Raw genomic sequence first — 13,622 nt, 5'->3', positions numbered from 1 at the left:
GCTGCCACTAGATAAGAGAACACGAAAGAAAAACAGAAAAAGTCCGTGCATTACCATGTTTTTATAAGGTGTAGAATGAATATAAACAAGGGAATGTACGGACTGTTTCTATTTTTCTCGTGTTCTCTTATCTAATGACATTCTATTACTTTATTGAATTGTCAGGTATCATCTTACAGTCCTATATAACAACGTTTGGTCTTGGAAGGAATTATTAGTGAGCAGAAATTCGGCCGTGTATCTGTTATCACTCGTCACATCAGTCAGTTATATAGAGGGATGACTCGTGTTTTCCTCTGGCGTTCGTCACTTCCGATTTAGGAAACCTGTATTACTCAGCTATCGTAGCAATGATCTCTGTGTTAAAATTATATTTGGAATGTGTTTAACCAGATCTATCACATATTATGTGATAATGACTGGCACCAATATTGTCCTTTAACTGGTGACCCAGGCAGCAATGAATGCTTTTTTGACTAAACACAGTGACCAATACATAATAATATGGTTTTGTGACAATTGATATAACTCCAGTTTTTAATCTAAGTTGGATAATTTGCTTGTGTGCAAGTGATCTATCAGAAATTAAAAAAGATTGTATCTTTTTTCATGGAAGTCTGATTGTAGTGGGCTGATGGACAGATATAGCCCTCATCGTCTATAATATTCAGTAATATTTTGAATTGGGTACCAGTGGTGGTGTGAAATGCACATGATTTAGACTTTGAGATCAATTTTCTAAAAATGGGGTTTTTGTAGTTAGATCACTTCTCTATTTAATAATAGTTGCTCGAAATACCTGGGTGAGCTCTGACCAGTCTCGCTCAACACCCTCCTTTATAACCCTCTAATTTCTGCACGTCTTAGATTGAACTTAATTTCCCAATTATGGAATAGACCTCCCCATTTCTCAAGACCATGGGGGGAACATTACCTTATTTGGTCTACCAACCATAGGTCAACAATTTTTGAAAGAGCCAATATTGTCTTAAGGACCAAAGTGTTACATCACCGAGTTTGTTTGGGGCATTCAACAACATAATCATCTTGTCTCAAATCAGGACCAACCGAATTGCCCTGCCCGTCTCTTACCCTAAGCAGTAAATGATCATCATTTAACTCACCGAATTTATTTGCACATTCTACCATAAAATCATCGTGTCCGAAATCAGGACCAACAAAATTGTTGTCTCTACTCCATTTAGATGCGGATTAATCTGGTCTCAAAAGGTGTGACAGACAGACAAACAAACCAATTTTAATTCATCTGCCTGTATTTCTGGGTTGTCGGATCTAACTTTTGCATGAGAATTCCCGACCTCCTCAAAGTACCTGAAAATATTCACTTCCAAGCTAAAAAGCAACGAATCAGCCTTTATAAAACTCTGAAAAAGCCATTGATTGCACGGAAATATAGAAGACAATCTGTCTTTGATGTGTTAATTAAGTTAATTAATTTATATGCCTAGCTGGGATTAATGATAAAAAGCACAAGGTTCCTCTAAATGTAATGCAATCGTTGAATTAAATACGCTTCCTTCAAGGAAACGAACTTACTGATGTGGGCGTTGACTCTTAACCACCTTTGAAATTAGAATTTTGAAACTTATTTCTGCATCCACTGCATCTTTAAGACAAGGGTATATAAGCTACGAGGAAGGTATTTGCGTTCCTTAAAGGCACATTATGGGGGATTAAATAAAGAGTTGACAGTTCTCGCTAGAATAGTTAAAAAATAGATAACGTAAATAGAATATGCTGAAAATTTTAGTCAAATTGCTCCACTCTAAACCGAGATATTAGCTTTTATATTAGATATTAGGATAGCCTCGATCATCATTATTAAAGTCGGTACAATAAAAATCAAAGTCTCGATTATCAACTCTTACATTTAATCATCCTTCACAAAATGTATTCCAATCCGCTTAATATCGCAGGCTAGCGATGACATCTGGAGTTGATTATGGTCTGGATAAGTTAATTAATGTCTAATTAATAATTTAGATAACATTTCAGGCCTAAAGAAAGACCCGCAATAGGCAGACTTACCTCTTGCATAATGTCAGTAGCGGATTATCAGTGAGGCTGATGAGGCTGCAGCCTCAGGCCCAAAGATTTTGTAAAAAAAAATTTTTTTTAGACTTGTCTGATACGATTAAAAACGCATAGACAATGAATGTTAGGGGGGTGGGGTTTAGGCCCAACGGGAATCAACATAGGCCCTGACCCGAAATTAATTATGCCCACGCCATTTTAAATAGGCCCTATTGTTTGGAGATCTGATCTTATTTTTTAAACGTAGGCCGACAATGTACGTTAAATCCTTGTAAGTTTTCGGTGATGTCTTGCTTAATATATTGTATCCACGTGACGTCATTTATGGGCATATAAAGTTACATTACGTTTATAATGTTAGCAACTACCTTGGCTCTAACTTTAAAAACTAAATAGGCCGTCCAGCAACTGCCGCCTCAGGCCTTGGTGGAGCTTAATCCGCCACTGATAATGTATGTTTAATACATTTCATTTATCGCACTCGGACTTACTATATCGATTGATTAACGAGTGTTTTTCCTAAATCAATTAATATTGCGTTCTTGAGATTCTTTCGTCGATCTTTCCCAGGTTAACAACATTTCTTAATTTTATCTGAACAAATCTAAAAATTGGGAAATAAGAGCTATAATCCGTAGTGTAATTTGGAGGTTTTATTGCACTAATGTAAAAACGCCGGTACTTACGTAAGAGGTAGCACAACCCAAACTCATCGTGAACAGTTGCCACAATAGTCAACGTTTGTATAATATAATTTATATGATATACATCGTCTGAAACAATAAAATACTGTTTGGACATATTCAGAACGTCAATAAGATTTCTCGATTGTGACTGGTCGACGCCAGATTTGCGTGCATCGGTAACCCACCAGTCACAACCCCAAAAAATAATTTTGCCCTTACCAGTGTTCAAGACATGAACTTCCATATAATAATGCAGATGACAGTTGTCCAAGATGAGGATGTCATTTTAGCATAATAAAACGTTCCAAATTACTTTCCACTTAATGTCAGAAATATTTTGTGAACAACTAATCCAGTTTTTACGGTCTTTTATTATGCTTATTACAAAGCTATTACTGTTTGTCATTTCAGGCTCAATAAAGATAGATAACAGACGAAGTGAAAGATAAAGAATATTTAATAAAAAAGGGAAACAGACTAGGAGATTGATAAACAATGAAGAAGTGAATAAAAGTTATTATCGAGCGACTGGTTCGATTTCCCCGTTGAAATTGAGTGAAATAAGGATAGATGTGAACCTAATTAGTGTGAAGTATATTACCCGAATCGGCTTAGTCTGTGTAATTTATTGTATGATTTCGTTAAGACCGATGCTATACAGTTTAGCTTGGGTAAAATCAATATCAAATGGATTCCATTACGCACCGTTTTACATCATAAGGAAAGGTTTTACGGAATTCCAATGTTTTTTTTTCCTTTTTACAGTTTCCTTTGTTTTTTCATAAATAACTGCCGAAATATACATTAGCAAATGCTTTCAAACTCTATTTCGAATTTTTAAAAGTTCACGAGGAAGTTCACCGAACATATTAATGACAAGTAATTAAGAGATAATCTTTATCGCAGTGTGGACGTTAAACCCCATTTCTCTCTCTCTCTCTCTCTCTCTCTCTTATCGCAGTGTAATGTTAAGTAAATGATAGACCAATCGCTAGGCTAATTCCTTACTGCTCCCATAATTAGTTATCGTTGGGTATTCCTTCTGAAATAAGTAATCATTTGGATTTTAAAATTTATGTTTCTATTTAAGTCTGAATATTAAAGACACAATCTTTATTGAAAGATGATTTTTCTATTCTTGTTAACACTGACTAATGTTGGAACTACTGTCACGCGAAACGTTAACGTCGCTGTGCTCTTACCTTTTGATGACGACAGATTCTTCTCGCTGAAACAAATAGTCCCAGCCATTACTCTGGCGATAGACGAGATTAACAACCGAACGGATTTTTTGTTGAATAAAATGACTGTGAGATACGCTGATACTAAATGTGATATTGCTTATGGGATTAATCATGCTATAGAATTCTATATGAAGGGACAAGTTGACGCCTTTTTTGGTCCCGTCTGTGATTTTGCTGTGGCTCCCGTTGCAAGACAGGTGCAGTTTTGGAATCTCCCAATGATTTCTGGCGGAGCGATGGCTCGAGATTTTTTCGTCTACAAGGATACCACTTATGGCATGCTGACTCGCGTTGGTCCTGTAAATTTCCAAACGTTGTCCTTGATGTTTGGGAAAATTCTTAATCATTATAAATGGAATCGTTTGAAACTACTTTACGAGTCTTCTGGACAAGACTACATTGTGACTGGATTTTGTCACCTGTTAACCGAAGCACTACACTACGATCTTTTAACCGTTTATCCCCAGATTGAACAAGACTACTTCCGATTAGATGAAGGTGTAGATATGGATTACATCCTGGCGAGAGAAATTGGCCACCATTACTCACGTGAGTAATTCATTATTTATCCCCAATGTCAAATACAACTTCCCTTGATACAAGTTCAACATGCATGGCTTACTTTACACTATATATTTACAATAACACATAATTAAAGACATAATGGGCAAGTTCCATCTCTTAATGTAAAGAAAAGTAAAGAAGTTCAACGTTTTGCCAACAGACACACTTACTGTTTCTTTGTTGACCGGTCAGTCCGAAATATCTGACGTGACAGATGACGACCTGGAGAGAGCCATGTTTATTGGGAAAATCTGTCCACTGAATCCCGCGGAGTCATCTTACGTGCACGCCAATGTGTACACGGGGCCTTGTATTTTTCCCGTCCCATCCGAACAACTATAAGTAGTCCCTTGCCAGACCCCCGTTCTACACAACACTGGAGAACCCCGATGAACTTTCTCGGCCAACGTAGGGATCGAACACGGGACCTCCTGGTTAGCGAACCATCGTTAGTCATACTCAATGAGCCACCGTGCCACCAATCCCAACAAACATAAACATATTGATACATATTGTAAATCTAATTGAAATGCCGTTAACTTATATCTATATTATTCAAGTAGTTGGTATTGACAGACGTTTAGAACTGTAGACCCCAATCAATTGACTATAATTCGTAAGAAATGGGATAGGAGTCTTTACTTTCTAGATGTTGTGGGTATGTTGGGTACTAGAGGGATTACAACAAAACCCAATGTTTCTAGAACGATAGTGCCTTATCTTGTCGTCAATCCTAGACACATTCTTATCAGTTCCATTGGATCGGTTTTAGGTTAGACTACTGATGTTATCATGTTGCATGTTTATGTGTCGTGACTACAATTATATAAAAGTTACATGTTTTCCATATCCGGTTGCATTTGTTGCCATCCAACTGACATGCATATAACTTAGTGAATATATTCTTATAATTCAGTATATGCAGACAATGATAAGCTATCGGAGCTGGCTGAAAAGTTCTAGGATAGATCAATTGGGTAGAAAGTTTCCCACCAACAAATACAATTATTGAATGAATCTTGTCGTATTGTCTTCGTACCGGATCATCTTGTGGACCTATACATTGAAATCACCCAACGTGGACAAAACTGGCAAAAGGGCAGGCATCAAGTACCTGCAACTTTCGACGATGGTGCACCTTCCTTTTCTATAGTAAAAAAGTGTGCTGCGGAATTATGTTGTGGCAGAGAGGGACCCTTGACGATGACCCGTGTCCCGGAAGGCCGTCAACAGCAACCATTCAAGAAAACAATACCCTGGTGCATGACATGGTGATGGCTTGTCGACGATTGGCCACTTCACATGTTGCCAGTTTTGTGGACTTCTCTCATGAAAGGTTTGAGAACATTATCGCCAACGAGTTAGGAATGACACAAGTTTCTGAAAGATGGGTGCAAAAGCTCTTGACTGTGGATCAGAAACGTGTCAGATTACAGACGTCCTATGGCAATCTGTACCGTTTTGAAGCAGATCCGCATAATTTGATCCCGTCAGACCTCCACTTGTTTCCAAAAATGAAAAAGGAAATAGCCAGTCTTCGCTTTTCTAACGATGATGTTGTGGCACTATCTTGGTCACGGATCTCTAAACATGTAGATGTGATACTGGCCTCCACGTTGTGTATAAACTATTTCCAATGATCAATTGACTGTTATAATATCTACAGTCTGAGTTTAAGTTGTAGCAATCTTAGGGCTCAGACCTAGCAGCCGAAACACTACATTGTCTCCATCCCAGCCTCGAACCAGGGGCTGAGGGTACGCCCTAGGAACCCTGCATGACGTCGTTAGCCTGGCCTCAGCCTGTAAGCCGAGGCGGATAACGGTATCTCTCTATGAAGCCCACATGGTGTCTTCCCTAGGAACTCCAAATGCTGTCTCCACCCTCGCCTCTAAGCCGAGGAGGCTGTGAGTATGATGTTCCCCTAGGAACGCCGAATGATGTCGAAAGGAAATTTAACCTCGCTCTTTCTTATATAGAAAGTATAGCTGTGTCCGCTATTAGGGCGGGGTAATTACCATTTTTTGAGTAAGTGTTGCGTATGGAAACCGTTTGTACTAATTTGTGCAATGTGCAATTGATGGTGGCAGAAAATGTCTGTAAGCCAGTCTAAGAAACCTGAATCTTGCAAAATACCTACTTAGCCTATTTCTCGTTGTCACCCATTTGTTTACAACAGGTGACTATAGAAGAATAAACGCAAACCACCGACTTTGTACAGATCTTCACAAATAGGCTAAGCCTTTGTATATGTAACAGATAGGCTTGATCACTATCAAGTGTTGTTTTATATTCTTATATTGAATATAAACGTTTAGAATTGATCACCAAAGCGTATAACAGTAACCTAGTGCTTACTATATTCAATACGTAACATTTTTGATTGATCAGCTAGAGCGACGAGAAGGTCGCCGAAAAAGTCGCCGATATCGTAAAGTAATCGGCGCCTTTTTCGGCGACCTTTTCGTCGTGCTGGCTTAACGACGACTCTTGTGTTGTGAAAGTCGCGGGTCGCCTTTAAGTCAGTACGACGAAAAAGTCGACGATCGTCGCCTTTTTCGTCGTGCTGGCTAAACGGCGACTCTCGCTTTATTCTAGAAACACGACGATCTAAATGGACGCTTTCAGCCGCCATAGATAACTGCCATCATGCTGTTATAGAACTAAGCCCAGCTCAGCTACCCATACGTACTCTAAAACTACATTGACGCAACGTATCACGTGACGATACGGATACTTGATACGGATGGGAAAAATTCTACCTGCCGAAAGTCTCTAGTGAATGTGTTGTAGATATCGTATGTCATGTTTATATTTCGTGACAACATGTCATGTAATTTATACATGACCTACATCACATGTTACCAAATATATCAAGATAAACACTTAATACCTACTTTCAGGTAACATATGTTTGTCTCCCGATTGTTGGTCTACTTCCAGCCCTGTCTGAAATACCAGAACCCCACGCGTTAACCATTCGGCCACCCAACCGTCCTTTTGTTATAAATAATACCAAAACCTCATTAAGAAGGACTTTGTTATTAGGCCATATGGGACTAAAGACAGCATTAATGTTCAGATTAGCGCTATGTTTAAAATGATTCTAATGCCTACTATCTGCTTAACCGGACGACCCACCATGCGTTACCAAGACACAGACTTGAACCACTCAACAAGCATTAAGCTCAGGTCACAAATTACATGTGCGACATCATACATGGTTACTGGAAGAGAAGGTTGTCCTTAATCTTAAATTAGCATTCTCCTTTACGGGCTAACTCTTATGCTCGCTTAATACCAAAGGTTTAATTCTAGCCCGTCGAAAATTACCGAAATATATCGAGGAATGTCGATTGGGACGTTTAAACGGGGATGTCATTGCAGATGATGTAACATTAACCAGACCTTCCGTTTACATACTATGTCATCGTCATGGTGATTGACGACTATCAAAGATGGCAGTAATTTAATAAAATGCTCTCGGCTAAGGAATTAAATGTAAGGTTTTTACCTGATTGACGGCAGGCGGATTTAAAGGACAGTGTACGTCCACTAAGCGAATTTTGTCTCCGCGGGCGAGTGTCGTGATAATAATATAACACGCATCATGTATACAATGGCGGTGATAAACACAAGGTATTAGCGGTGAATGATATTTTGAATACCCATTTCCGTAATTTCCTGTTGCTATTGATGAATAATCCTTAATTCTAGTTGGTTAAATGTGTTTTTTACAGCGAAAATAATGTTGTTAAAAATTACAATAGATTTCCACTCCCGAGACGTTCGTTCCAACCTAACAAAACTACATCTTATTTAAACATTTATTATCCGCAATAAACGTACTTCAGAACCTGTTCCAGCAAAATCATAGATATAATATGGAAATATAATTGCAAGATGTTACAGCCCTCGGCATTGAACAACCTTAAAGTAGTTAAGTCTCTAACTCAATATTATCCAAAGTCTTACACGTTTGAAAACACGAATTATTTGTCAATTCAAATCAACATTGATGTTGTGATCTTACCGGGAAAAGGTAGGCTTCTGATATCCAATATTTAAGACAAATTAAGCATTTTACCATTGGTACACAAATCGTGTACCATAGTGCGTTTCAGCGTCATTTGTCAAACGGTGACGCCATATCTCATCTGGAGATCATGCACAATAGACTGGAATAACCAGACGCTAAAAATGGCCAGTCGGTTGAGACTCGAGTCGTATTTCGCTGGACATAACTGATTTGAAGGGAAACAATTGAATGTAAATCAGTTTATATACAATCAGTATACATTGTTATATGCGTTGCGACTCATTTGGGTCAATTTCAAGGTTCCAAATATTAGCGATTTAGCTCCTTTAAGTATTTCCTATGCTTCAAATGCCTCAAATTCAAAATACTGAGGTTTTGGAATTAGTGTTACGATTTTGTAGCTGCAAGTGTAAATTGACTGCACCATTATATGCCTACATATATATTTTTATATCATTCAAAATATAATCATGTCACGTATTTCAAAGTTGTTTTGTTATAAGAATAATACACAATCATTACTAAATATATACTAAGCAGCAAAAGAAACGTCAGGTTGGTATGTTACTCTGAATAGACGCATTACATAAAATTTGCCAACTGTTTTTATTGTATATTTGTGACCACATCTCCAACTTTACCTGACCAATAAGGCTCCTTCCCAAACACAGAACTGAACCCAGGAAATGTTCTCAAAACCGCAACCTGACTTCTGAGATGGTAATGTGTCCTCCTTAATTTTCATGTAATTCATGCTGCACATGCTGTTCACCGGGGCCAGCCCTATAAAATGCACCCCCACCCCAAGCCGTTGCCAATCACTTCCAGGTCAATGTTCGGACCATCTACAGGCTTCAGCAACGCTTTCGTGCCACCAACACGACGGATGATCACCCCCGAACTGGTAGACCAAGGGTTACCACAAGGCGACAAGACCCCATGTTGTCCGACAGCACGTGCAGAATCCCTTTACACACGTCAGACAGTGGGAACACACGGAAGACCCATCAGTACAGATACAGGGCGCCGACGTCTCACCAGAGCGACCATTCCGTGGACCGATCCTCACCCCTCGCCATCGACGTGAACGTCTACAGTTTGCCAAACAACACCAGAACTGGCGACACAGGGAATGGAGAACTGTTCTGTTCACAGAGGAGAGTCGGTATTGCAGATGGCAGGACCAGAATATGGCGTCGACGTGGCCAGCGTTATTCTGATCAATGTGTCATGGAACGAGACTTATGGGCAGGTCCAAGCATAATGGTTTGGAGTGGAATCGACCTGAACCAGAGAGTGGTTCCCGTGGTGTTCCAAAATATTGGTCTAGGGAGAGGAGGCGGCATCACAGCAGTGCGCTACATCGATCAAGCTCTCAGACGCCGCGTCATACCACATTTCGCACGTTACCCAAACAACGTTTTCCAGCATGACAACGCCAGTGCCCACACCGCCAGAGTTATTCGGGACTTTCTACATCAGAACGGTGTCAACGTTATGCACTGGCCAGGCCTTAGTCAGGACTTAAACCCGATTGAACATATTTGGAATGAAATTCAAAGAAGACTCAATAACGTCGTTTCGAGAGTGTGGTTCAAGGTGCCAATGGCGTTCATCAATCGTCTAATCCACCCCATGTACAGACGCTGCGCTGCTGTTATTGACATTCGCGGGTGACACACCAGATACTGATGTTAACACTGCGTACAGACTCTAAACCTTCACGTAATGTCTTGGAATTGTGATGAATTAATCCCTTTAATCACTAATGTGTCAACATTCTGTTCACAAAAAATTACTTTGATCCATTTAGTAAGTTGTTCTCTAGAATGATTTGATTCAAGTGCCTCTCTGATTTTGAAATCATACTGACGTTTTTTTTTTGCTGTTTAGTATAGTTAAATGTTTTATTTTTGAGCTGAAATTAGCCAATCTTGGATTTTAATGCCAAGAAAGTTGTTTATAGGTAATTAAGCACTTCCAAGTACGAGGAATAGGTGGGCTGGTACGAAGGAAAAAAATCATTTATCTATGACACACAAGGCAAGCTGTATCAATTGAATAGAAACTAATGTAAACTTGAAATGGCCATAACCTAAGTTAGAACAGATGGTTGAATAATGTTTGGACCACATTGCTTTTTAATTAAATTACTTTATATTGTTTATATTCTTGATCAGTACATCAAAATTTTCTTCTGGCATGTTGGACATTGACCTTACGATAAACAATTTGTGGCAATGCCAATTATCTGTTTCCTAATGTAATTACATTTATGAATAAATAAATAAATATATAATTAACGGAATATATATCGCTCTCACCTCCGAGCTAAACATGTAATACTATAAGAATCTGTTAAAATATACTGTTCTGTATTGAGGTCTAGACTGAACAGTTAAATTTGGGTTAATTAGGTAGCCTACAGCTAATCTGGGTCAGTGACTCAAAATGTCTGGTAATCTATATATTAGGCCATTGTTTGGCACCAATCCTCTGTCACTCCAGCCTCCGTTCCAATATCAGGACATCGTGTTTCAATCCAGGTTAGTGTCTATGTGCTCTTGCACAGCACCGGGACCAGAATTGAAACGGCATGAGTGTCCCTAGAGTATGCAGACTATCATGCAGATCCATAAGAGGTAGCTTTCACTCTTGTCAGCCTATAAAAGTGCCTGGAAAGTCAGTAGAAGACACCAAACCGGGTTCCCAAAGACACGTATATTTAGTAAGAAGCTTTTGTATTGGGATTACATTCTATTACTTGTGCTGTTTTACTGTATAATAGATTTTGTATTTGGGATGTTATAAGATATATAAGCCCAATCAAGAACAGTACGGTTGCCCTGAGATTTATTCATTAACTGAATATACAACGTGGAGTCAAATATCGAAGACTATATAGGAGGAAACTGATGCCAACATCTGATGCAAAGACCGGTTTATTTATGATGTATATATCTTAACTATATATCGCAACAAAATCACAAAACGAAATACGCATTTTGTCGCTAACCAATATAAACCGAAGAGAACCGAAAAATGAAAATGCGACCAGAATCTGGGTCCTCTAGTACCCCAACCCAGACTATAAACCCATCCTCGGTATCCCAAGTGTACTCATTCCGTTCTACTCCACTATACCCTGGGTTAATCCATAGGGTTTCCACTATTTCAAATTATCTGCCCTGACCTTGATTGTAGCCAGGTCTACGAAACAATCAAAAAACAGTTTACAAACCTGTCGTTTCGCCTTCGTTTTTATAAGGGTAGATAATCATATTCATGTCCATTTACTGAATGATTTATATAAATAATGTATATATTTCTAATTCATTTATATTTAATTGCATTTTCAAAATCTGTAGTATGTTTCGCTAATTGCAAATATGTATAACATCTATATGGTTGACTTTTGTTATTATTATTACTTTTTGTGTTTTGTCTGAAATGTTTCATTATGTTATGTTTATTATTATTGAACTTATACTTGGAAATTTGATTCACACTATCTTGTCTACGACGTAAAACTCCGCGAACGAAAGAACCAACGATTCTCAATAAAACGTTAACCTACATAAAAGTCCAGTCTTCATTAATATAATATTATATAATTTGTTGTTAATAAATACGCATTTAGAATAATTTGGACTTCTCTCATTTAGGCTAACTCCTAACCTTGTTCGATGAGAGTTACTTCTCTTTGCCAACTTCCTTTTCAATTAACGATTGATGCGATTGGTCGATAAAAATAGCACAATTATCAAAGGCGGATAACTTGAAAACATGTCTCCCCCATAGATTAATCCAGGGGTTAGTGGAGTAGAACGGAATGAAACCACTGGTGATACCGAGGAAGACTATAAACTTAGTTCCCTCTCCAGTTTGTACAATCAACACTTTCGATTATTTTACAGATGTCCCAACTGAATTAGTTTTAAAGGTTATATCATAAAATATATGGTTCTTTGTATAATAAAATATGTTACTAGTTAAAATTGTAAATAAGATTTCCCAGTCTATATTGTCTCGTTTTATACAATCAGTTGTATTCAAGAGGATTTAAACATAATATCGAATACGGACAATGGCACGATTACCCATAGGCTATTTTCCTCTGAATTGATAAAATATATTGGCAGATATATTTACTTTATTTACTGTCTTTCAAGTCCTTGATCCTTTGTTAGAGAGAGAGAGAGAGAGAGAGAGAGAGAGAGGGGGTAACGTTAACTTGACACAAACTAGGTCGTTTCGGGACTAACATATGGTTCAATTTTATTTCAATTATTCTCTTGCGCGTAGGGGTCTTTAGCAGTGGGAGGAAACCGGAGGACCCAGGGAAAATCCTCGAGGTTGGTCAAACCCGAACCTACTCGATGTCACGTACAAGCGGCGAATCGAAATCACGGCACTTGACTCAATGACAGACCTTATGATGCAAAACACACGCGTTAACCATTCGGCCACCCAACCTTCCTTTTGTTATAAATAATACCAAAACCTCATTAAGAATGACTTTCTTTTTACCATTCTTCTTTACGGGTTTATTCTTATACTCGCCTAATGCCAAATGTCTAATTCTAGCACGTCGAAACTGACCGAAATATATGTGTCGAATGGGATGTGAAACGGGGATGCCATTGCAGAGGATGTAAACATTAACCAGACCTTCAGTTTACATACTATGCAAATCGTCATGGTGACTTCCAAAGATGGCAGTACGTTATCCGTACAGCCCTTCACGATTTAGTAAAATGCTCTCGGGTAAGGAACTAAATGTAAGGCTATATCTGATAGACGAAAACGGATTGAAAGGCCATTGTCCACCAATCTGATTAAAACACAGATCCAATTTCGTTTCGTTTTTATAGTTTAAAATTTCGATTTTACTTGTCTTTACTACACTTGGATCTGGAAGCGTTGTTATTTAACTCGTGTTCTGCTTGAAATGAGGGGTCAGCCAATCAAATGGTCTGTCGAATCGAACGTTTGACCTTTTTTTGCGCGGAACTGTGGGTAGACATTAGCGGC

General features: G+C 38.5%; 1 protein-coding gene across 1 annotated transcript; it reads left to right on the top strand.

The window, feature by feature from the left end:
- Positions 1 to 3,981: 3,981 nt before the first annotated feature.
- Positions 3,982 to 8,298, top strand: LOC126815201 (uncharacterized; the record flags this gene model as incomplete). Its single annotated transcript, XM_050540760.2, has 3 exons — positions 3,982 to 4,050; positions 4,240 to 4,386; positions 8,290 to 8,298. Coding segments are annotated over 3 exons (225 nt in total), but the record flags the coding sequence as incomplete, so codon positions are not given.
- Between the last annotated feature and the right edge of the window lie 5,324 nt (positions 8,299 to 13,622).

The sequence above is a fragment of the Patella vulgata genome, chromosome 3 (assembly GCF_932274485.2).
Source record: "Patella vulgata chromosome 3, xgPatVulg1.2, whole genome shotgun sequence".
NCBI lineage: Eukaryota > Metazoa > Mollusca > Gastropoda > Patellidae > Patella > Patella vulgata.
Note: the sequence above shows the minus strand (reverse complement) of the source record. Positions and strands in the feature narration are given on the sequence as shown.